Genomic DNA, 22,938 nt, shown 5'->3' with positions numbered 1-22,938 from the left:
CCATAGGGCCCTAAACATCCAACTTTAAAGTCAATGTAAAATGACAATAACATATCTTGTACATTTGATGCACTTGCATAATGATGCACCAAGCATTAAATCACAAACGCGCATGCTTTCTCTCTCACACACACAGGACAACGACTAAATTAATGCAGCAAATATTCTGCCCACAGTCAATGATTTGAGTAATAAAATGTTATCTTACTGTTGTAAGATACAGTATACAGCATGTCGAAATCGTGCAGGAACCTTTACGTGCGAGTCTTATTTCCCGTCGGACTATTTTCCGTGAAAGGACAAAAGAGTTGCAGCGTTGTTTATAAACCGGCAACGGGAAACAAACCGATGTCATGTTAAAAAATAACGACAATCATCAAACACGATCATCAAAATCAGCACAACATGAGTGCGCTTGGTGGTCCTCCTTTGAAAAGAAAATGCTACATGGGAATGCACAAGATCAAGAAGAAAAAGATGTAAGTTTTCTTTTGGAGCTTTTAAAAAATATGTAAAATGATTACAAGCGTTTATGGAGATATGTGATAACTTTTTCCGATCCGATTTACCAGCGATGATCCAGCTTACAGTCACAATGGCACAATGGTGAGTTGCACATGAGTATACTGTATTTATATTCTGTATCTTCTCTCACAAGAGGTCTCTTGATTCCATCCTGTAGGGTGTTGCAGTTGGAGAGTCCACGCTTGCTCTTGATGCCGAGATCCTGCAAGTGGACGACCCTGGAAATAATGCATCTGACGCGCAGAAAAGGGCACGCATTTCTGAAGACGAGGAACTTCTTAGCATTCGAGAAAATAACTGGGAAAAAAATGGCAAGAAACTTACTAGGAGAGCCAATTGCAAAGACCTCGCTCAGCGGCTTCTCTTCAGTGAGGACTTGGCGGAATCCCCGCCTGCAGGGGGTCAGAAGAACAACAATTTAGCAGCAGCTTTTGCATGCCGCAAAAAATATACAAAACGTCAGCGAGGGGCTGACACATCCACTTTGTGAGTCTTAACTTGCACTCATCTCATATACAAGCTTTTTACTGGTGATGTCTTATTATTTGTATTTCAGAAGGCGGAAGCGTGTGTATAACAGGAAAAAAAAGGGACATGAGAAATCGAATGCAGGTCCATCTCATTATGTTTCTGGGGACCACATCTTGTTCAGTCCCACGCACATGGCTGCTGCTGTGAAGAGGTCCAAACTGCAGCAATCATCACAGAATCAGTCTATCTCTGTGCTGACGATTCCCAGCGGCTTAGAGCAGTGTACTTTCAGTGACACCTTACATCAGCCGGGTAAAACATCCTAAGATCAACATGATGGATTTTTTGTTCTGTATGAACTCCTCCCATTTTACTGAGATTTCTCTATGTGCTCTCAACTGCATAGGCTTGGCTTTGTGTGTCCCTGAGTCACAATCAGACAAGCTGTTGTTATCCAGTTGGGGTTTACCCAACCCAGTCTTGAAGTGTTACAACAAACATGGAGTAACCCGCATGTTTGACTGGCAGGCTCAGTGCCTCAGCCTTGGTCAAGTTCTGCAGGGAGGTAACCTGGTCTACTCTGGTAAGACTTCTGCTGCGTTAAAACAAGTCACTTTAAAGATTTCTTTTTTAAAAAATATATTCTTCTCATTTTATAGCTCCTACTAGTGCTGGAAAGACTATGGTGTCGGAGTTGCTGATTCTGAAGCGCGTGTTGGAGACGAAAAGAAAAGCTCTCTTGATTTTGCCGTTTGTTTCTGTGGCCAAAGAGAAGATGCACTACCTTCAGGTGAAGAGTGGGAGGCAAATTATGCAAAATGATGCTCTTGTGTCAATGTTGTTCAAACAGTTCTGTGGCCTCTCAGAGCGTATTTCAAGAAGCTGGCGTGCGTGTGGATGGCTTCATGGGAAGCACATCAGCTGCCGGTGGTTTTGCCGCTGTGGACGTGGCTGTCTGTACCATAGAGAAGGCCAACTCTCTCATTAACAGACTAATAGAAGAAGGCAACATGGCTTTATTAGGTAATACAGCTCTAAAAGCCAGCTTGCAATTGGTGATCATGTGTGACTTTTCCGGATTTATATTTGTGCCTCTAGGTATGGTCGTGGTGGATGAGTTGCACATGGTTGGAGATTCCGGAAGAGGATATCTACTTGAACTTCTTTTGACCAAAATTCGCTACATTGCGCAGAAGCTAAATTCAGCTGGGTTTGTGTCTTCTGTGTGTGAGTGTGTTCGGGTGTATTCTTTTATTTTAGACAGATTTCCTGTTTTGATAGGTCGCTTTCTGAAGGGGTGCAGATCGTAGGTATGAGTGCCACGTTGCCCAATTTATCCCTCCTGGCCAACTGGTTGGGCGCAGAGCTTTACCAGACCGACTACAGACCGGTGCCCTTGCAGGAGCATCTCAAAGTGGGCTGCAACATCTACGACAAGAGCCTCACTGTGGTTCGAAAGTTCACTCCAGCACTCCCGACAAAGGTAAATGATAGTGAGTGTAGGTTAATGTGTGACTCGATTAAAAACAAAAAACGTTTTAATCGTTGATGCTGTTCGTTCTTTAAGGGCGATGATGAGCACATTATCAGTTTGTGTTATGAAACGGTGCGGGAGGGACATTCCGTGTTGCTGTTCTGCCCCTCCAAGAACTGGTGTGAGAAACTGGCCGACAGTATCGCCAGAGAGTTCTACAACCTCAAACATACCGGTTGGTTTGTTCATGGTTCACACATTTTCCATAAAGAACGAAAATCGATGTCCTCACAACGGGTGTTTAATTGCCACCAAAAGCCACAAAATGGCAGCGGCCTACTTGTGTTTGTATTAATTTATTCCCTCAATTTATGTCAGCAAATAATTTAGTTTCTCAGCAAATAATATAGGCTAGTTTAGAAACTGCAAATATGCAAATTTTCACAGTATTACTTACATAAATGTATTTCAGAGCGTGACGGCGATTCAGAGCTCCAAGCGGTGTGCTTGGATCAGGAGGGCTTGGTGGATGTCATAGCCCAGTTGAGTCGGACTCCAGCAGGATTGGATCCTACTCTGAAGCGCTCTGTGCCGTGGGGAGTGGCCTTTCACCATGCTGGTAAATACACAACCAGTTTAAAAAAAAAAAACGACTGAACCAAAAATTAAAATCTCCTCTGCTGAGTGGGAATACAAACGGGTCTCTGCAGGTTTGACTTTTGACGAACGTGACGTGTTGGAGGGAGCTTTCCGTCAGGGCACGGTCAGGGTCTTGGCCGCCACCTCCACTCTCTCGTCAGGGGTCAACCTCCCTGCGCGCAGGGTCATCATTCGAACCCCGACCTTTAATGGACACCTGCTGGATCCGCTCACATACAAACAGATGGCTGGACGTGCAGGGAGGAAAGGAGTGGACACAACGGGTATGAAAGTATTTGGACAACTCACCTTTTGTTGAATCATGAGTGTTTCCCTCAATCCAGGTGAGAGTGTGCTGGTGTGTAAGGAGGTGGAGCGTCAGAAAGGTATTAGTCTCCTCAGAGGTCATCTTCAGCCAATCAAGAGCTGCTTGGTCAGAAGTGAGGGTGAAGGTGTCAACACCAGCATGCTGCGAGCCATTCTGGAGGTCCGATCGTCACGCAATGTCGCTACACCTTTGTCATATTATTACATCACCCTTAACTTTACAGATCATCGTGGGAGGAGTAGCTCGCACGCCTCAGGATGTGAGGTTGTATGCTTCATGTTCACTTCTGGCTGCCAGCATGAAATGCAACAGCAAAGAGGAGTGTGAGGAAGAGAGCAATAAGGGGGCAATTGAGGCCTGTGTCGAATGGCTCATGGAGAACGAATTTATCAATGTCCAAAAGGAAGGTGAAGGTCAGTTGTGTTCAAAAGTATTTTTCTGAAGCAGATGTTTTGGTTCAGTAATAGGAGATTGAGAAGTCATTATAGCATAGTCAGAAGAACAAAAAATTGGTCTTTTTGGCTTCCTTAGCTGTATTGTAAATAAATCCTTTTTATCCACTGATGCATTTCCAGAGGAGCAATACTGTCCCACACAACTCGGCGCTGCCACTATGTCGTCCTCCCTCTCTCCTTCTGAGGCACTAGGAATATTTGCAGATCTACAGCGAGCTATGAAGGGCTTTGTGCTGGAAAATGACCTGCACCTTCTCTATCTGGTATTGATTATAATAAGTTTTCCCAACCCACTTTATACCAATAAATGCACAACTGAGAATCCCTTAACATCTCCTCAAGCATATTACGTATTTCAAATGTAAATGTATCAATGTTATTAATTGCAAACTTACCCCACCAGATCACTCCATTGTATGCGGAGTGGACTACAATAGATTGGTATCAGTTCTTCCGTCTGTGGGAGCAGCTTTCCTCATCGATGAAGCGAGTGGCCGAGTTGGTGGGCATCCAGGAAGGGTTCCTGGCTCGCTCTGTCGGGGGGAAAATTGTCGCCAAGACTGAAAAGCAGCGCAGACAAATGGCAATTCATAAAAGGTATTACAACGTTAGCTTAATGCTAATCCATTTTTCTTAAGGGGAAAATTGCAAAGTTGAGATTGTGTATGCAAAACCAAATTTATATACACTGATACTCATTTAAAAGTCGTTTCCATGAATAAAAAAAACTTCAATTTTTTGGTATCCTTTTCAGGTTCTTCACCACACTCGTCCTGCAGGATCTAGTGAACGAGGTACCTTTGGGAGCAGTGGCCTCAAAATATAGCTGCAATCGCGGGCAGTTGCAGTCTCTTCAACAGTCTGCTGCCACATATGCAGGTACTCATGAATGGATGAGAAAATAAGAAAATACTTGATATAAATTACTTTGTCAAATTCTGTTCCATCAAGATGTTTAAATCTCCCAAAAGGCATAACATTATTTTTTAATGGCTGCTTTATTCATCCCTCAGGTATGGTGACAATGTTCTGCAGGCGTCTGGGATGGGGCAACATGGAGCTGCTGCTGTCACAGTACCAGACTAGACTGAGCTTCGGCGTCCAGCGTGAGCTTGTGGACTTGGTAAGGGTTTCCCTTCTGACTGCGACAAGGGCACGAGCGTTCTATGCACAAGGCTTGACCACTGTTGCCGAGCTAGCCATGGCTTCGGTAGCGGATGTGGAGAAAGCACTGAGGAACGCTGTCCCGTTTAAGAGGTAGGATGGTTTACTTGTGGAAAAATGGGTACGAATCGCGGTTCACAAAAAAAAAAAAAGTTCTGTTGAGCCTTACTGTCCTTTCTCAGCTCCAAGCGTGCAGTGGATGAGAGCGAAGTGGAGGCTGTGGAGCGAAGGAACCTTCGTTGCGTGTGGGCGACTGGCGGGCGGGCTCTGACTGAGCAGGAAGCGGCCGTTGTGATTGTGTCGGAGGCAAAGCGCCTTCTTCAGGGAGACTTGAAACTACTGGGCATTCAGTGGGACCCAGCAACGCTTCCCCATGCTTCGCCCGTTGTCCAAGATCAGACTGATGGTGTTCGAAACCAACAAAAGAAAGCTGATGTTCAGCCAAATAAGACGGTGGATGCTGAACCTAGAAGAGATCACGGGAAATCCAAATCTGACATGAGTGTTATCAAGACACATCTAGAGAAGCAAAGCAAGAAAGACCTGACGATGATGGAAACATCAGGGCATGAAGTTCTTGCATGCAGCGTGAAAGAAGAAATAAATATACAGAGAAAGGAATCCCAAGATGGAGAATCAGGAAATGTAGATAATCTGGAAAAAAGAGAGTTGACAAGCCAGGAGGTGAAATCAGTGCAGGAAGGAGTCACAATTCAAGTTTCAACCAGAAAGCAAAAACATCAGCCAGTTAGAAGTATAACACAAGAACTGGCTGAGATTATGTCCAGCCCGATCCTTCAACTTCCAAAACTTCCTGAACCAGATCTCCCTGTAATGCCTTTTCCTCGCTTGAGAGCACCAAGTTCTAGGTTCGAAGAAGATGCAAGCGTTCCCACAAAGACATCAGACACTGATCATGCTTCTAGGCTTGGCGTATCACCGATGAAGCCAGGGAAACTGAAGCATTCGAGGATCTTAAACAAAGTCCTTCAATCCATACAAACGGACACAAAGCAACAAGACTCAATCGGGCTGACTTCACATACTGCTGACTTTGCACCCGAGCCCGCTCAAGAAGGTCTTAGCACACTTCCTCTGGATAAACAAGTTGACACGTCAGACTCTTCTCGTCCTTCTTCAGCCCCATTATTCTCACCTGAGACTGAGCGAGGGAGAGTGGAGGCTGCGGAGGCGGCCATGTGTTCATCTCCAGAGCTCTATGCCCGTGAGGATCGAAATGAAGAGACGTTTGGTGACAGTTTTGAATTGGACACTCAGACTGAACGGATAATTGTGCAGCCAGAATTTGAACACGCTGCTGGAAATGATGGACACGGGCGGGATTTCAATGACAGGGATCGTATTCAAACGGAGACAATGGCAGCTATTGTGGAGCAGCGTAACAAAGACGGAGGAAGTGCGGGACTTCAAGGCCTGAACGGCAAATGCCCCCTTTTCAGTAGTTCTCTGACCGACAGCCAGATGGAGCTCATCCTTGACACCAGTCATCAGGTGAGTGACGCTATCATCATTGATTTGTCTCCACCAAGTGATACTAAAAACAAATAAATAAACTGGAACCACGATTTAACAGACTCTGAACTAACAAGCAACGGCTCCGTTGAAATAAATGGTAGCTAAGAGGGGTTGTGATGTTTCCGCAGAATTCTGCTGACAATAATGTGCTTGACGGTAATTCCGGTACTACTGCTGCTGTGGAGGAACCAAACAGAAGCAGCAGCTTCTTGTTCGACAGCCTGTATGAGAACTCTCCGCACCAAACGGACCAGGCTGGATCAGCTGACAGGGAGCAGGTCAGCCAGGAAGTGAGAGGCATCCACCCTCGATTGTCCTCCCAGGAGAAACGTCACAGCGAGCTCCTCGTCACCCAGGAGGCTGAGAAGCATGAAGCGATCCAGTGGGGTGAGTCTTTTTTCAATCTGTCGGAGTGGGGCAAATCTTTACTAGTGGGCGAGCATTTTCTGGAGAGGCAGCAGGCCGTTCAACTGGAAAGTGACGTTCATCCTGAGGAGAACCTATCATCTGCGCAAGCTGAGCCGCAAACAAGGCTGAGTGAGGAATGCGACAAGAAGGAACAGGCAGGTGAACTCATCTCTGTACCATCAGACGATGTCATTTCAAAACAATCACCACAGAGCAACTTTTATTGCAGTCCTGGACTACAGGAGATCTTTGATTGCTGGTCCAGTTTTTCTGATCAACCTGTGCAAAATTGTACTTTGGCCCACATAGACAATAATAAGCAAGTTCCTCCTTCAAGCAATGTAGAGACTCCTAGAAAGTCTCTTCAAGGGAGGAGAAAATGCCCAAAGCCTTTCAATACAAACCACCAATCAGATTCTGTTCAGCCTGAAGCACCTAGAGAAACACCAGAGAGACCAGGTTCTGCTGGTGACTTGATACCCCCCACTCAGGAGACACCACCCGTGACACCCAGAATAAAGCTAACCACTACATCTATCCACTCACCTCTCTCCGTCCCACCGCTCAAGCAATCGACACCCTTGGGCATCCTGCCTGGGAAACCTGCAAAATGTCAAAAGAGTGATTTACCAGAAGCTTTTTCTAAATCCAAAAGTATGACGCGGGAATCACAGCAACCCACTAAGGGAGCATCCGGGTCCCGACCCCAGTCTCCCGCAGAGCCGAACCCACGTCTCTCTCCTGACGAAGCCTCGTCCGACTCCTACGAGGGCTTCTCTCTGCAGCTCTCCCAGGATGACGCGCTCTCCCCCAGCAACTGCAACGTGTTCTCCATCATCGACGTTTCAAGTGACAAGCGCCTTTTTGAGACGTTTATCAAGGAGTGGAAAACTAAAGAATGCTTTTCTCTGGCTTTGGCCTGTGAAAAAGTTGCACACCAGCAGGAGCCCAAAGAGGAAATAAGAGGGAAACGTAAGCGAGGTAATCAATGCAGGGTTTTTTTTCTGCATTTGCTGGGAAATGTGTGTTCCATAAGTCCAGTCAGAGCACAGTGTGTTTGCCCGTTGTGTATACAGAACAAGAGAAGCTCCATGATGCTGATGGTTTTCCTGTAAGAGGCAATGATGGACTGCTGCTAATTGGACTGTCTGTCTGCTGGGGAGCGAGAGATGCATTCTATATATCCTTTCAGCGAAACCAGAACAAAGGTACACACACGCACACACACTCACACGGGATTGAGGTCATCCAGTTTTCTTTGCTTCTCAGGTTTGAGTTTAAGTCTCGCCCCACCGGATCTGGATGACAGTTTGCCAGTGGGTGAGAGGCTGGAGCATGTGAAGGCTCTTCTCGGCCGACCTTCAGCTGGCGCCGTTGTTGCGTATGACATCATACAGGTGTACAAGAAGCTGGTGTTGAGCTGCGGCATCAGCTTGGAGGGAAACTGTGAAGACCCAAAGGTAAGACTACCTACAGATATTTGGGTGGGGAGTGGCATCCTCAACAGGAGTCAACAGAAAATATTTGCATTCTTTCTATTCTGATGTTTTTCTCCAGGTGGCATGCTGGCTGATAGACCCGAGCACTGACGAGAGGACTCTGGCCAATATGATCACTGTGTACTGTCCAGAAGAGATCCCTCTTTTGGACGGACTCGGGAATGCTCATGCCTACTGTCCCCGCGTAAGGGCGGCCACCTCCAGTGTGCTCATACACACCGTTATGGACCATCTCAGAACTATTCTCCACAAAGACGGCATGCTTGGTAGGACTGGTTAAGATGTGAAGAGCATGACTATGAGAAACCCTCACATGTTCTTTCCTGTCCAGAATCCTTTAGGAGCGTGGAGATGCCTTCGCAGGTGTGTCTGGCTCTGCTGGAACTCAACGGAGTGGGCTTCAGTGTCGACGAGTGTGAGAGACAAAAGCATGTGATGCAAGCTAAACTGGCAGCGCTAGAATCACAAGCGTACGATCTGGCGGGCCATACCTTCTCCCTTACTTGTATCGACGACATAGCGCAGGTCAGATGGTGTTTTATTCCACATCTGGAAGGTGCCATTGAAATTGAAATCGTGCATGTCCTTTTGTAGATTCTGTTCTTCGAGCTGCATCTGCCTCCAAACGGTGACGTGACCCCGACGAAGACCAAGAAAAGCCTCGGATACACCCGCAGAGGTGGAGGCAGAGTTCGACTCGGGAAGCAGTTCAGCACAACTAAGGTGACCCGCTACCCAAATAAAAGCTTTACAAGAGTCCCTCTAAACTCAACTGCTCTTTTCAGGATGTTCTGGAGAAGCTCCGTCCTCTACATCCGCTCCCAGGCGTGATTCTGGAGTGGAGGAGGATCACCAACGCTTTGACGAAAGTGGTGTTCCCGCTGCAGAGGGAGAAGCAGTACCACACTACACTGGCCATGGATAGAATCTACCCCGTAGCTCAGACACACACGGCTACAGGTCCACACGTCACGCCTCTGTCACTGCATCTGGATCATCCTAGAAAATATTCTGTATTCTTTTTTTCTATTGATTTAGGTCGAGTGAGCTTTAAAGAGCCTAACATACAGAACGTGCCCAAAGACTTTGACATTGACATGCCCACTGTGGTGGGAGAGAGCCCGCCTTCACAAGATGGGCTCTACAAGAGCAAATATGGGTATGTCACATTTCAAAATAAGATCCAGCAATTAAATTGAAATGGCGGTGTAGTAGAACGCAATTTTTAAAGGTTATAAGAAAATGTTATGCTGCAGAAAGAAGAGACGTTCTCTGGCTCCGTCAGTTCCCAGTGATGCTGCCAATCGAGGCCTGTCTTTCTCCGTCAGCATGAGACACGCTTTTGTGCCTTTCTCAGGTCTGTGATGAATTTCTATCTACGTGGTGCCTTTTCACCTACGATTTTTTTCTTGTCTCACATTTGTTGTGATCACCTTTGTTTTGCTGCAGGTGGGATGATATTGGCCGTCGATTACTCCCAGCTGGAGTTGAGAGTGCTGGCTCACCTGTCCAAAGATCAACGTCTGCTGCAGGTCTGGACCGAGGCACATTGTCAACTCTTGAGAGAAGCAGAAATAAATTATTGTGTGTGTGTCTATGCTAGGTGTTGAATGGGGGAGCCGACGTGTTTCGCTGTATCGCCGCCGAATGGAAAAGCGTCGACCCGGACGCTGTCAACGACAACCTCAGACAGCAAGCCAAACAGGTGCTTCAGCGCTTACATGTGACAACGTGTCTAAATCACTCAACCCTCATGTCTGGTTTCTTTGATTACCCAGATTTGCTACGGCATCATTTACGGGATGGGGGCCAAGTCTTTAGGAGAGCAGATGGATGTGGAGGAGAACGATGCGGCCTGCTATATTGAGAGTTTCAAGGCCAGATACAAAGGTAGGTACCATGTTATCTTCTGACATAATTCCACTTCATTTATCTGGATTTTTTTTTATCTTGCATTGGATGTAATTTAATTGTTCTGTGTGTAGGGATCAACAGTTTTCTCAAAGAAACAGTGAAGAAGTGCATCAAGGATGGCTATGTTCAGACTCTGATGGGACGTCGCAGATACCTTCCTGGAATCACCAGCACAAATCCTCATGTCAAAGCACACGTATGCATTCGAGTCGAGTTTAAAAAAATATGTTACTACCCTGTATTGTGGAAAATCTTGTTTCACACGTTAAAAGACTTAGCAGAAATGTTTCTAAAACTAGAATTTTCATCTAGCTGTGCTAACTAAATTAAAAACTCAGATTAGCTCTTTTTTTTCAGTTTCTTGCATAACGCGCATCAAGATATTAACAGTGATGTTTAATTATGCATAGCCCTTGATAACCCATAACTCATATCTAGGCGGAGCGTCAAGCAGTGAACACAACTGTCCAGGGCTCAGCAGCAGACATCGTTAAACGCGCCACCATCAACATCCACAGACGGCTGAGAAAAACATACTCGAAAGCTCCACTCTCTCACCAGCACACACACGCAGGTAACACACAACCAAACATGCTCGCAGTCAAGACCTTATTGTCAAGGAGACACAAAATTGTCTCCTGTAGGTACAGACAGTCATTCTCGGAGAGGCGCACACTTGAGAGGGGCGTACTTTGTCCTGCAGCTCCATGATGAACTGTTCTATGAAACTGCAGAAGAGAATCTCATACAGGTAGGAATGTGTTGGAGATAACTAAATTAACACCCATCTATACCAACCTAAGCTTCAATTTCAAAGGAGATCTTGTACATTTCTGTCTTTTACAAAGATATTAGTGTGATATTTGAATTGAAATGTTTTTATCGTGTCATACCTAACGATATGGTAAAGTAATTATTTTTCCAATTGCTTTCCAGGTTGCTCAGATAGTGAAGAGAGAGATGGAGTCAGCAGTAAAACTTTATGTGAAGCTAAAAGCCAAAGTAAAGGCAGGACCAAGCTGGGGGAATTTGCAGGACTTGGATATTTAATATGCTTTTCTGTGTGGCTATTGTCTGTCATATTTATGTTTTTAATCACAGCGTAAAGAATGAAATGTCAATTAACTGGGCGAACATATCAATTTCAATGCTGTCGACTTGAGATTTTTTTTAACCGAATTGACTATTATTTTAACATCTGTATACATGACACTAAGCAATGAAATAAAATAATCATGATCACATCTTTATTGAACCACTGAATTGAGTGTCATCATTATCATTTCTCACTGACAGTTTTGATTTGTAATTCGGAATATTGACTGCAAATAATGATGTGAAACAGAACGTGTTTGTGTGTAGAGGTGGAACTCAAGGCCAAATTACTTTTTAACAATCACTTTTCAAAACACTTGTAGAAAAGCTTTCAACAGATATGTGCAACACGTAAAGGACTTTAACTTCACAATTCATCCACACAAGACACCAAGAAGTAAATAAATGCAACATTGACATACCAGGTAGAGCAGAAATCTAGAAATAAAATCTAGAAAAATGTTGCTCTTGATTCCAGAAGTGAAGCAGTATAAAGGTGTTAACTGAAGTCCTTCTGCAACTAATTAGCAAGTGTAGAAGTGAAAGCAGCGATGACAATGATGGAACAATGCTCGGAAACACGAGTAAAACCTTTTTTTGTTACAACTGGCTAAAATGGTTGAAAATGACAAATAACTAGTATGTTACACCTCTAAACCAAACGCGACTGTCCTTAAATGTGGCCAAAATGACTCACAAATGAGAAAATTGGTGCTGTGGTGGGAGTCTGAACACTTTTTCAAAATCAGGCTTTCGTACCACAAACAAAAAAGGAGTCTTAAGGCATCAGCATAGCTGTCCAACTTATCGTCAGAGTAAAAAAAAAAAAAAAAACGAGAACATACTGTATGTACACAAATACAGTTAAGTGCTACCCAGGGACCTTCATGTTCTGGTTGGATCAGATGCATGAAAACCAGGAACCATAACTAAGGGAGAGCGCTGTGTACAGCGACCACTTCCCAGTCATTCCGACGGTATACATGAAGGATACAGGACGCGAGATGTTGTCAAGGCATGGGCTCGTCACGGCTGAAGAAGTACCTAACAGGAGGACCGGCGAGGTCTTCTTCTTCGGCTCTCTCCGGAGCAAAAGATACAGTGAGGTCTACGTACTGTCGGCCCGCCGATGGCTTGATCAGCTTCTGCATCCTGCATGCAGAAAAAAAAAAAAAAACTGGGCTTGCTAACCTCAAGTGACCAAGGCCCTTCGGCACTGTGATGTCATTTTCAAGCTTAAACTTGTTAAACTTAAAAATATTAAGCAAAGATATCTAAAAATCTCTATGTGCTAAGAGAAAAAAAATAGAGCATTTTTTTAGTTAGCATCAAACAATAGAATGAGGGACATAAAGAAGCCAACTCTGATTAAAATTTACTTTCCTTAGTGCTATTTTTTAACCCAAAATGGAGACTGGCTCATTAATGTCTGATTGCTCTGATTAAAATTTACTTTCCTTAGTGCTATTTTTTAACCCAAAATGGAGACTGGCTCATTAATGTCTGATTGCCTATCAGGGCGATAAAATAACACTCACGTCAGTTTCAGTCTCTTTGTGTGTCCTGGTATCACAGGTACATAGAGCATCTTCACACCATAGACGACCATCGTGGGTTCGATTCCATACTTCTCCTGAAATGGCGATCGTAAACATTGCAGAAATGACAGCGAATTGCAAGAGTGTTTCTCACCCTGACTGCATTTATGAAGTCAGACAAGGTGAAGTCCTCGTGGCCGCAGATAGTCCAGATGTCCCAGATGGAAAAGGAGATGTTCTCCCTGAAAGACACATCATGAGTATGCCACAATACAATACATGAGGGTCAGAGGCAGGGTGCACACAGCATATTATTGGGGCGGAATGTGTGAAGGCTAACCATAACTCCACTGTGCTGTCGTTGAGTAAATATCTCTGGGGCCTCGAAGCTCAACATACCTCAAATTGTGGCTGGTAAGACAAAAAGATCCGGCGAGATCGTGTTACCTGATGAATGCCTGTTTGACAGGTGCTGGCTCAGTGAAGACTACAACAGGGAGGGCTAAATTGAAAAAGCAGTTCTTCAAAGATTCAAAGCCAAAGCCTCCAACTATCTTGATCAGCTCCAGGGAAACCTAAGGCATAACAATCGACCGTGTCAAACTACTGCATGATGTAATGGGACATGCTCGGAGTGATGATTGTCGCTACAAAAGCATGATCAGAAATAGATTTATTTTTTAGATATTATATTGTGCTATCTTCTCACCAGTCCAGCCACAGCTGCTGTTGCCGTGGCGATGGCAGGTATGATCTTGCCGGCAATGCGTTTGGTCTTGAATCTGTCGGCAGGCTCAATAGAGTACATGATGGCTCTGAGGGCGGACGCCGATGTGACAAAGTCCAAGTGGCCGTTGCTGTCGTCGTCCTTCTCAAAATCCAGTGGCGACATCCGCAACCTCTCTACACATCACATGAGAACATACACTTGTACTGCCTTAAAAAAAAAAAAAAAAGCCATTTCGCTTAAGGTACCTTCTTTAACAAAGTCGCCAGAAATGGCATATTGTAGCTGCCCGATAGCTGCTCTCTCCTCTTCACTGCTGAGAGGCATCTTCAACTGATCCGGCTTCTTCGCCGCCTCATCTGTTTCGATGCACTGTGAAAACGGCGATGAGCAAAGATAAACAGAGCTCATCACCCGTTACAGTTAAATCTTTCGACGTGACATTAAATCATACTTTGACAGAGGGCTGGTATTCGGGGATCTTCACATGAGACAGGATTTCAGCCACAATCTCTTCACAGAGCTCCTGAAAGAAAAGTGAAAAATGACAATGACGCAGTCTGTGTACGTGTTGCATGTGCCACGTACGGTCGTGCACGTAAATAAGTCAGCAACTGACCTCCTGGGAGTAAGGAATGTTATAAATTCCAGCAAAGAGTCGGGCCGTGCTGACAATAAAGGTAAAGTGCCTGTAGGGAAAGCAAGAAACAGTGAGGTATGATGAGCTGTGCGGTACATAAGACCACTAATGTCAAAGCGGTTTACTCACAGGGGTTCTTTTAAGTCAAAATCAATGGGAGATGGCGGTCTTTTGGGAGACTGCCAAAATAAACCTGACAAACAGAGATAGAGGTGTGCTTTGCTGCCAAGTACATGATAGGCTTCTATGGGAATTGGTTGAAAACTTACTTCCGTCTTTTAACCTTGTATCCAGTGGGAATGCGTGCAGAAGTTGCAGGGCCTAAGTGAAGAGATCATTTCATTCAAAATTTCAGTTATGATGCACTAACAATATCTAATACAAGAGCAGTGTCAAAAAATGTCACTTTAAAAAGATAATGATCTTACCTTTCTCTTGAAATACTTTTCAAATTTAAGCCGAGCCAAGGTTATGCACTGTTCCCAACAATGGGGACGCCTGTTGAGCAGTTTAATAACTTCAAACGAGCCATCCAAACTTTCACCCGCCTGCATCCTCTGTACACAAATGTAAAGGGATCATTCTAAAAACCAACTGGGAGACAACCGCGTCATTGTGCGGAGTAGTAACTAAAGTCTGGTTTTGCACCTGCAGCACATGTTCAGCTGATTTGTGCGTCTGCCAGAAAGAGTTGTACATGGAGGGCTTCTGGACAAATGCATTCTCAAACTAGATGGGAAAGAAGAAATGAAGACAATAGTATTAGTTAACAACTAGAATATTTGGTATAATGCGGAAATGAATTCTGATGGGCTTTACGGGGGTCCACCTTGTCCCTGGCCCACTGGATGGTGTGCTCTATGACTGAAGGGAATGATTTGAGGGTGCAGAAGGGAATTTCCTCCTCCGGGGGGTCCCGCTGGTAAACAAAGTTAGGAAATAATCATTCACTCTATCTTTAAGAAAAGTTGAAATTTACAGGAAGTGTGTTTGCACGTATACGCACATGGCTATTGTAGGACTCGGTCAAATTTGGCACAATGATCTCGGTGTGTCCTTTAGTTCCCATTGTCCCAGAGTCCAGGAGTGCTCTCTGATTGGATACACAGCGGCTGAAAAACAGCCAAATAAACTATGTATTGAGTATTGAATGTATTGCCCATTAAAATTTGCAATAACAATCCAAGTTATTATTAGAATGAATTATTTATCACAGCGCACAATGTAATTAGTGCTTGGTGATGCAGGCTAGTTTTGACCTACCTGTCCACATATCTTCGAGCCTCTACATTGTCCAGTGCAGTGACCACCAGGTTTAGGCGTGAGTAGAAGGAGTCACTATAGATGCTCTCTGTAGCAGGACACACCTTATCGAGGTGAGCATCCAACTGCAGGTCAGGGTTGATCCTAAGTGTGGCTTCTGCTGCTGTCGTACTCTTTGGTTTCTGAAATAAAGAAGAAAAGTATATACATACCGTAGGTAGTTTGGGGTAAGTGGATAGGACACCAATATTGGCTACAATTTGCGGACATTTTAACACGGGGTGTACATTTAAGCCAAGTATATTTGCAATACAATGGTTCCGTGAGATACAAGTTCATTTTATTCCATAATCAAGCTCATAACTCAATTTAGAACTCCATATAATACATATGCATGTTTATAAATATAAATGATTTTGAAATAATATATGAACAAAATAAATAATAAATAAGAGTTTGAATAGAAAATGTGGAAACTAATCATAATCATCTCACCTGTATATGTTGTGGTCTGAAAAGAAACTGTCTATTCAGGTTGGACTTTTCGATGAGGTCTGGATCTGTGATACACACCTAAGAACAAATGCAGAATAACACATTTTCAGATGGTGAGAAAAAAAAAAAATCAATGCACTTCAGCTATGTGGTTAAAGTCAAGTAGGAGAAGTAAAGCGTCCACCTGTCCCGAGCTCTGAGCCAGTCCCACTCCGAGCAGTGCAAAGTTTTTCAGCATTTCACAGCCTATGGCACCGCAACCCACCTGCGAGGGAGAAAAATGAGCATGCATCCCAAAATAATCTGAGTGATTGATCCAAGTTTTTTTTTAAGAGCTGGACAAAACATACCATGAAGACCCTGAGCTTGTGCAGCTCCCCGCACAACGATTTGCCAATACAAGCTCGCAGTGCATCATAACGGTCTCCCCGAGGAAGAAACTCTTCAGCAGGCAGAGACTGAAGTGGCTTTACTAGCTCAATGGCATCCAGATAAAACTACATCATAGACAAATAAACCCAAATAAACCAGCGTCACTGTGCCAAGTGCTACTGAGATACGGACAGTATGCCCTACCCATTGCTGCAGGGGTGCAAACTTCCCTGTGATGGCTTTAAGAACCTCCTGACTGGCGAGGCCTCCTACAGTAGCCGCTAAAGGAGGAAGAGTCCCCCTCGCCGTCCTCGCCAGCCATTGCACCAACTCCGCATTCACAGGAGCCTAGACATAAGAGAGGTGGGAATAGCACATTTGATACTTCTGCAATGCAAACATGTTTGGTGGAGGGAGGGGCGAAACTTACTTTGTTCCTGAGTGTTGCATTCACTTCCTCAGTTAACACGAGTAGAGCGTCAGCATCCTGTAAACAGCTTGCGACAGAAAGTACAATCTTTCATGAATCAAGACGAAAAAGCATACACACACAAATATGTTCCATACAAAGGCAAGTTTCGATTACCCAGTGTTAGGAAGTCTGTTGTGCTGTTCCTGAAATGTGTCCAGAGCCAGCATGGCAGCATGGATCTGAAGGGGTGCCTGATGGGAAGATGGCAAGGAAATTAAGAACGAGGCACCGCTACCCGCTACATATTTTCGATTCGCTTTTCCCCAATTAGCTGGTTTATTTTGAAATCTGTCACCTCTGGTTTACTGAAGTCTGGAGTTAAGACCTGAGGATCCCACAGCTGTCGCTCGAGTGTTTCCTAAAATGTTTTGGATAAGTTCAGAACCAACAAAAGTAGATTTTTCTCAAGAAATAACCATTATTTATTATTAAATGCATTTGACTCACAAACGTGTATATCTTTGGGGTTTTCACAAGGACAAAAAAACCGCCGTGTGCATACTCTTGCAGTTTGGATGTGTCTCCGATTGCAAAACTATGAGGTGAAAGGACTAATAGAAACAAAAGAACATAAGTTTCTCACTTATCTTCAACATCACCATCAACATCAGAGATAAAAACAAATACCTGAAACCTGTCTTGTGGTGCCATTGAGTTCCATCATGCCATTGACTTCTCTGAAGATGACGATTTGGCCAGTCTGAAGGCCATGAGGCTGGTTGTCCAGGCAGGTGACCACACCAGGATTGTCCTGAGCACAAAACAATAAATATATAAAAGAAATTCTCCCAACAGTTTGGAGCATCAGTAGAGTACTGCTGAGCAACAATGATCAAAATCCAGCCTGGTCCTCCAAAGTCACTCTAAATAATTAGTGTCAAATTTTAACTGCTCACATTAGTGATGGTTTGGATGAAAATCTCCTTGGGTTCTTCTCCGGTGGGATCGAGCACTTCAAACTCCTCTCCGAAATCACAGAACACCCGCACACAGATGCCGTATGTGTCACAGCCAACGAACTGCCGAGACAGTGTAGCTCGCGTTAACGTTTCATACAATTGTGTGATTTGCCTTGGTAGAACAGTTGTTGTTGGATTGTATTTCAAAGGCCTACTCTGATGGGAGGACGTTGTGCGTGGCAAAACTCATTCACTCTCTTCTGAAGACTTAGCCTGGCTTCAGTCAGAATCACGCACTAGGAAAAAGGAAATTAAACAAACCAGTCATCATTCCATGATGTAGACCTGCATATCTTATCCAACATACCTGATACTTTTGAAGGAAGTTGAGATCAGTGTTGTCATCCAGAGCGGAGACGGATGTGTCAACATGGACATAAGGGTTCAACTCTGCAACTCGCGGGCAAACTGCCTCTGCCCTTAAGGAAAGATCGAAAAGGATGTTCAACACTGTGATGGGTGAGAAAATATAGACGGCTTGTCTCTGGTGCTCATTACCTTTTCCGCTGGCTCAATACATCCTCTTTATGAATAAAGAAGTTGCAGCCCTGATCCCAGGTCTCACACTGCTTTGTGTCATGGAGGGTGACTGACTGTATATACAGTACACAACATTCTTATCTCTTACAGCAATTAAGAAACACTTTCAAAAGATACTGTAGATACAACCACCTATTCACACTCACATTCACATCTATTGTTCTTAAACTAAGAAGGATGTTTTAGGATATGGGAGGAAGTACAAGCACAAACAGAACATGGAAAGTCCACATAGGAGGACTTAAGCAAAGATTTGAAACTCTTGACTGACTTAACCACTACTCCTACCATGCTGCCATGTTCATAATATTACCAGCGCCTACCTTCACACCAGCCAGGACAATGTTCTTTGCTGTCAAAACAAAGACGCCAATAGTCAGATCTCCATTTACTAGGTCACGTATGAAGTAGACACAATGGACTCTTCATTATGTACACTCGCACAATTTCATGCTAAAATAACTCTATAATTTTATGAGGGCAGTAGAACTACACCACGTGATTATACAGCGATGCATTTCGAATATTTTCTCTCACAGTGGCAAAAAAATATATTTGGCATAACTAGAAGGATGCCGGCCACTGTAAACAATAAGAGTGACAATAATGTGCATAATAATTGTAGGGCAGAATCTTTCATATAGCCATTGTATTGGCACTAACTAATACAATCTCAGCTGGTGTAGCTAATGTAGTCAATGAGTTTATGTTACTATGGTGCGGTAACCTACCTATCTCTATTCCCAGCCCTCCCAATCCACTGAGAAACACAGCAGACTGGGCCATTCGGTGCATGGCACTGTCTCCCAACACATAGCGCTGGCGACTGTACAAAGGGGAAAAAATAGTTGTATAGTTATATATATTTTTTTACATGTCAGTAGTTACCTAACACATTATTCTTGGCAACTATGTAATGTCCCACTCCTTCACCGTAACTTTGAGTTAATGTTGATCCCTATCAACAGTGAATAACTGGCGTTTCCTTGCCTGTAAAGAGAGTCATCTATTTCCATCGAGTCTTCGGCCATTCTGGGAGGGGGGAAAGGGTAGGAAATAAACTGCTTGAAAGATAACGATGTGACCTATTAAAACACAGAAGAGTTAGCAGATGAGCTGTCACAAAAGTTGCTGCTTCTGAAAAATAAAAATAAACACAGCGCACCGTGGTTGTAGCTGAATGGCTAACTACATGCCAGCTAACTGCTGTTATCGTTAAAGTGGTATTTACAAAACATTGACTTAGTTAGCAGACTATGAAAACAGCTTCCCTTTACCTGAAACAAAATACAAAATGTGTATTAAAGTATATGTTAGAAAAGCTCTATGTGAGTAGGTGCAGCTAGCTATCATGGTGCCAATGACTGGTACCGGTGACGAGCAACGTCATGGGGCATGCGTAAATTAGTTAAACGTGCAGACACACAATTCATAGAGCGTATCACTGTGGAAAGAAGCAGCAGATAAATACATGATATCACCGAGGAGAATAAGTTAAATTAGAAGGTAAAATAAATAAATCTTTCATACGTAGAGACTTGACAGTGTGCGTTAAGGAGCGGTGGCGAGTGACTGATTGTGATTGGTTAGATATTTGGAATGTTTCCGGGTTACCAAGATTACGTGATCGGAATAGCCGAACGAGCTCGTTTAAATGTACTATTTGTGTGACAAATTTCACGCCGTTTTTTGGTACGTTTTGATCAAACACCTACTAACATTTAATTAATAGATCCTGAATTATACAACAATGGAATTTGTCTTGTTTTGCCAAAACAAAAAAAACTTCTGAATATATACGCTGATTTCAAAACAAACACGTTACTTTAAGTTCATCTATTAATTGGATTTCTTGATTTTTTTTTAAATTGTATGTATTTTTTTCAAATTTTACATGGTAATGATTGTTAATCCTAAACTGTCAGTACTAACGAATGTCCAGACTTCTGGAATTTGGGATCTTTCCTGTTTGAAGAAGCAAAGTTCAACAATCCAGTGAAACATTTACATCGTCCTCAGCCTCATTCAAAACTTTGATATAAGGGAGAAGCGAGCTAAATGTTGTTCTCAATAGAGTCTAATGGTGTAACAGTATGTATGTGTGTCAAGTACAATTAGTCTAGAACATTGCTTAATAATAAAAACATAACACAATCCCTTTCACCTTCAGACTTTCGAGACATCCTCCCTCAAATCATATTGGCTAGTGACCTGCAGGCACCTCCCACTCAACCAGAGGTCTTCACACAGCAGGTAAGACAACCTCAAACAACAACCATCCCTCTGACTGTCACCTTACCTGGTTTACTATCTGTAGGCAATGTGGTGCAGTCGCGTTGCACTTCGTCAGCTCCAGCGAGCTACTGTGAAGCCGTTGATTCTTACTCGGGCTCCAGCAGGCTTCATACATAGGGACACCTCAACTCTTCCTCGGGTGTATGTCACCCGCCAGATCCCACCAGAGGGCCTGAGGATTCTCCATGAATCTGGACAGTGAGTGACCCAGCATCCTGTAAAATTATTGCAATTGTATCTATATGGAATATTCCAGATGGCCGACTTTTTGTACCACATAGTAGTACCTAACCTTTAAAAATCAAACACAAAGTGCAAATTGGAGTAAACAGTGAAGGTGGGAGGAGGTGGGGGCACTGTTTGTCACCCAGTAGGTCAGATAAGACGTGGACTAAAGGGTATCTCCACATACAGTGACTGACATACTATACACAAAAATAATATTATTTTGAGTTGATTGGCTTGAATTTCACTTTTTTACATTTTTTGCAATGTACATTGATTGCAATGGAATAAATCAAGATCTGCATTTTCCCACCAGAGTGCAGTTTGAGCTGTGGGACTCCGATGACGTCCCAGTACCGAGAAAGGAGCTTCTTCAGAAGGTCAAAGGTGTCGATGCCCTCCTCTGTGTACTGACCGAGAAGATTGATGCTGAACTGTTGGATGCTGCAGGTTTGAAGACTGCCCACGCTTAACATAAATGGTCTCAGAGACTCTCATACATTCATGAATGTGTGGGTTGTGCTCCTGCAGGTCCCAACTTGAAGGTCCTCAGCACCATGTCTGTGGGCTTTGACCATCTCTCTCTGGAGGAGCTAAAGAGCAGGTTATTCAATACACACACATACTTGGTCTCCTGATGATCATATAGTGATCTATTAATAAAATTGCGTATCCATGCAGAGGAATCCGTGTGGGTTACACACCTGACGTTCTGACAGATGCAGTCGCCGAACTGACCGTAGCTCTGCTGTTAGCGACTTCCAGGAGGCTCATCGAGGCCACACATGAAGCCAAGACGTAATTTGCACACACACACATTTTGACAAATACACGCATTGTAAGATAACACTTCTGGCTACAGTGGAGGTTGGGGGACTTGGAGAACTCTGTGGCTGTGCGGACATGAGCTGGCCAACAGCACCGTGGGTATTTTCGGCCTGGGGAGGATTGGTGAGAACCCCCGACAACAAACACATCAACCTATCACCAATATTTTGACATATCTGACTCAGTGTGTGTTTCCTGATCAAGGTGTGGCTATTGCTGAACGCTTGGCTCCCTTTAAAGTGAAAAAGTTTATCTATACAGACATGGGCCCACGGCCAGACTTGGCCAGTCAAATTAATGCAGAGTATGGTAAGAACTGGTCCGGTGCCTTTTAAGTTGATCTTCAAAATATGGATTAATGTAATTAATGCAAATTACTTATCCTTTTACTCTAGTGTCTTTTGATGAGCTGGCAAAGCAGTCAGATTTCTTGTTAGCGTGTTGTGCTTTAACACCTGAAACAAATAAGATCTGCAACAAGAACCTTTTCTCCAAGATGAAAACAAACTCCATCTTCATCAACACAAGCAGGTAAAATAAGAACACACATCTAATACTAGAAATGCTTCAGTCAAGCTGGTTAGCAAGGACGGCCTCGCTTGACCCTTTTCAGAGGTGGCGTGGTGAATCAAGAGGACCTGTATGAGGCACTGGCCACGAATCAAATTGCTGGTGCTGGACTCGATGTGACTGTCCCTGAACCCCTACCCACTGACCATCCACTCTTTACCCTCAAAAACTGTGGTAAGGTTTTTAGAAATGTTCATAGTTGTCTCAGGCCACAACTATTGTCGTGCTGCATATTACCGTGAGAGTTTATCAATTGTGCCAGGAGTGAATGCCTTTTTTTCCTTAAACAGAATCTTGTTTGCTCCTCCCACAGTGATTTTGCCACACATCGCCAGTGCCTCCTACAGTACCCGCAACTCCATGTCCAGCCTGGCGGCAAACAACCTCCTACTCGGCCTCCGCGGTGAACCAATGATCAAAGAGCTAAAACTGTGAGCGAGAACTGGCAAAAAAAAAAAAAAAAATCAAAATGACGCAGCCGCCCATTTTAGTATCTTATAGGAAAG

At 43.9% G+C, this 22,938-nt stretch overlaps 3 protein-coding genes across 6 annotated transcripts; 2 read left to right on the top strand and 1 right to left on the bottom strand.

Annotated features, from left to right (window-relative positions):
- Positions 1 to 277: 277 nt before the first annotated feature.
- polq (polymerase (DNA directed), theta) lies at positions 278 to 11,668 on the top strand. Of its 2 annotated transcripts, XM_049719723.2 has the most exons (36): positions 278 to 479; positions 573 to 606; positions 683 to 1,011; positions 1,082 to 1,308; positions 1,403 to 1,579; positions 1,656 to 1,786; positions 1,863 to 2,019; positions 2,095 to 2,206; positions 2,278 to 2,479; positions 2,564 to 2,705; positions 2,943 to 3,089; positions 3,181 to 3,393; positions 3,454 to 3,596; positions 3,661 to 3,850; positions 4,013 to 4,155; positions 4,296 to 4,489; positions 4,647 to 4,771; positions 4,906 to 5,149; positions 5,239 to 6,568; positions 6,721 to 7,155; positions 7,243 to 7,981; positions 8,077 to 8,208; positions 8,270 to 8,460; positions 8,558 to 8,765; positions 8,831 to 9,024; positions 9,094 to 9,222; positions 9,285 to 9,459; positions 9,538 to 9,658; positions 9,756 to 9,856; positions 9,949 to 10,031; positions 10,103 to 10,204; positions 10,278 to 10,389; positions 10,485 to 10,609; positions 10,852 to 10,987; positions 11,058 to 11,164; positions 11,350 to 11,668. In XM_049719723.2, the coding sequence occupies exons 1-36, from the start codon at positions 406 to 408 to the stop codon at positions 11,461 to 11,463; spliced, it is 7,518 nt and encodes a 2,505-aa protein (XP_049575680.1). In that variant the 5' UTR covers positions 278 to 405; the 3' UTR covers positions 11,464 to 11,668. The 2 variants fall into 2 exon arrangements, with proteins under 2 accessions (XP_049575680.1, XP_049575679.1); XM_049719722.2 differs by having other exon boundaries at positions 6,721 to 7,981.
- Positions 11,639 to 20,115, bottom strand: uba6 (ubiquitin like modifier activating enzyme 6). Of its 3 annotated transcripts, none has more exons than XM_049719750.1 (32): positions 20,045 to 20,115; positions 19,505 to 19,599; positions 19,246 to 19,340; positions 18,838 to 18,866; positions 18,473 to 18,567; positions 18,282 to 18,393; positions 18,130 to 18,210; positions 17,912 to 18,034; positions 17,643 to 17,766; positions 17,463 to 17,566; positions 17,311 to 17,373; positions 17,130 to 17,206; positions 16,974 to 17,040; positions 16,748 to 16,891; positions 16,522 to 16,668; positions 16,356 to 16,436; positions 16,172 to 16,249; positions 15,677 to 15,858; positions 15,420 to 15,525; positions 15,243 to 15,332; positions 15,062 to 15,142; positions 14,842 to 14,970; positions 14,683 to 14,734; positions 14,543 to 14,606; positions 14,393 to 14,462; positions 14,228 to 14,299; positions 14,022 to 14,145; positions 13,756 to 13,949; positions 13,494 to 13,621; positions 13,201 to 13,288; positions 13,047 to 13,141; positions 11,639 to 12,660 (listed from the first exon to the last, which is right to left on the bottom strand). In XM_049719750.1, exons 2-32 carry the CDS (start codon positions 19,543 to 19,545, stop codon positions 12,519 to 12,521), a joined length of 3,078 nt encoding a protein of 1,025 aa, XP_049575707.1. In that variant the 5' UTR covers positions 19,546 to 19,599; positions 20,045 to 20,115; the 3' UTR covers positions 11,639 to 12,518. The 3 variants fall into 3 exon arrangements, with proteins under 3 accessions (XP_049575707.1, XP_049575709.1, XP_049575708.1); XM_049719752.2 differs by lacking the exon at positions 20,045 to 20,115 and adding an exon at positions 19,792 to 19,902; XM_049719751.2 differs by lacking the exon at positions 20,045 to 20,115 and adding an exon at positions 19,680 to 19,818.
- grhprb (glyoxylate reductase/hydroxypyruvate reductase b) lies at positions 20,113 to 22,902 on the top strand. Its single transcript, XM_049719778.2, has 11 exons — positions 20,113 to 20,206; positions 20,685 to 20,767; positions 20,832 to 21,007; positions 21,351 to 21,484; positions 21,566 to 21,638; positions 21,716 to 21,832; positions 21,897 to 21,985; positions 22,067 to 22,171; positions 22,258 to 22,393; positions 22,476 to 22,606; positions 22,746 to 22,902. Exons 3-11 carry the CDS (start codon positions 20,835 to 20,837, stop codon positions 22,865 to 22,867), a joined length of 1,080 nt encoding a protein of 359 aa, XP_049575735.1. The 5' UTR covers positions 20,113 to 20,206; positions 20,685 to 20,767; positions 20,832 to 20,834; the 3' UTR covers positions 22,868 to 22,902.
- Positions 22,903 to 22,938: the final 36 nt, after the last annotated feature.

Source organism: Syngnathus scovelli, chromosome 5 (assembly GCF_024217435.2).
Source record: "Syngnathus scovelli strain Florida chromosome 5, RoL_Ssco_1.2, whole genome shotgun sequence".
NCBI classification, from domain to species: Eukaryota; Metazoa; Chordata; class Actinopteri; order Syngnathiformes; family Syngnathidae; genus Syngnathus; species Syngnathus scovelli.
The sequence above is the reverse complement of the archived record's forward strand: the minus strand, read 5'-3'. Positions and strand labels throughout refer to the sequence as shown.

Bases quoted from the DNA above. Each gene is read 5' to 3' on its own strand.
- polq (XM_049719722.2), top strand. From the start codon at position 406: ATGAGTGCGCTTGGTGGTCCTCCTTTGAAAAGAAAATGCTACATGGGA. The intron at 9,223-9,284 runs GTGACCCGCTAC...TGCTCTTTTCAG, and splicing joins AGCAGTTCAGCACAACTAAG to GATGTTCTGGAGAAGCTCCG. The intron at 9,460-9,537 runs GTCCACACGTCA...CTATTGATTTAG, and splicing joins TCAGACACACACGGCTACAG to GTCGAGTGAGCTTTAAAGAG.
- grhprb (XM_049719778.2), top strand. From the start codon at position 20,835: ATGTGGTGCAGTCGCGTTGCACTTCGTCAGCTCCAGCGAGCTACTGTG. The intron at 21,008-21,350 runs GTGAGTGACCCA...TTTTCCCACCAG, and splicing joins ATTCTCCATGAATCTGGACA to AGTGCAGTTTGAGCTGTGGG. The intron at 21,639-21,715 runs GTTATTCAATAC...GTATCCATGCAG, and splicing joins CTGGAGGAGCTAAAGAGCAG to AGGAATCCGTGTGGGTTACA.
- uba6 (XM_049719750.1), bottom strand. From the start codon at position 19,545: ATGGCCGAAGACTCGATGGAAATAGATGACTCTCTTTACAG. The intron at 14,735-14,841 runs GTAAGATCATTA...CTCTTCACTTAG, and splicing joins AAAAGTATTTCAAGAGAAAG to GCCCTGCAACTTCTGCACGC. The intron at 12,661-13,046 runs GTGAGTGTTATT...TTCTGCATGCAG, and splicing joins ACAAAGAGACTGAAACTGAC to GATGCAGAAGCTGATCAAGC.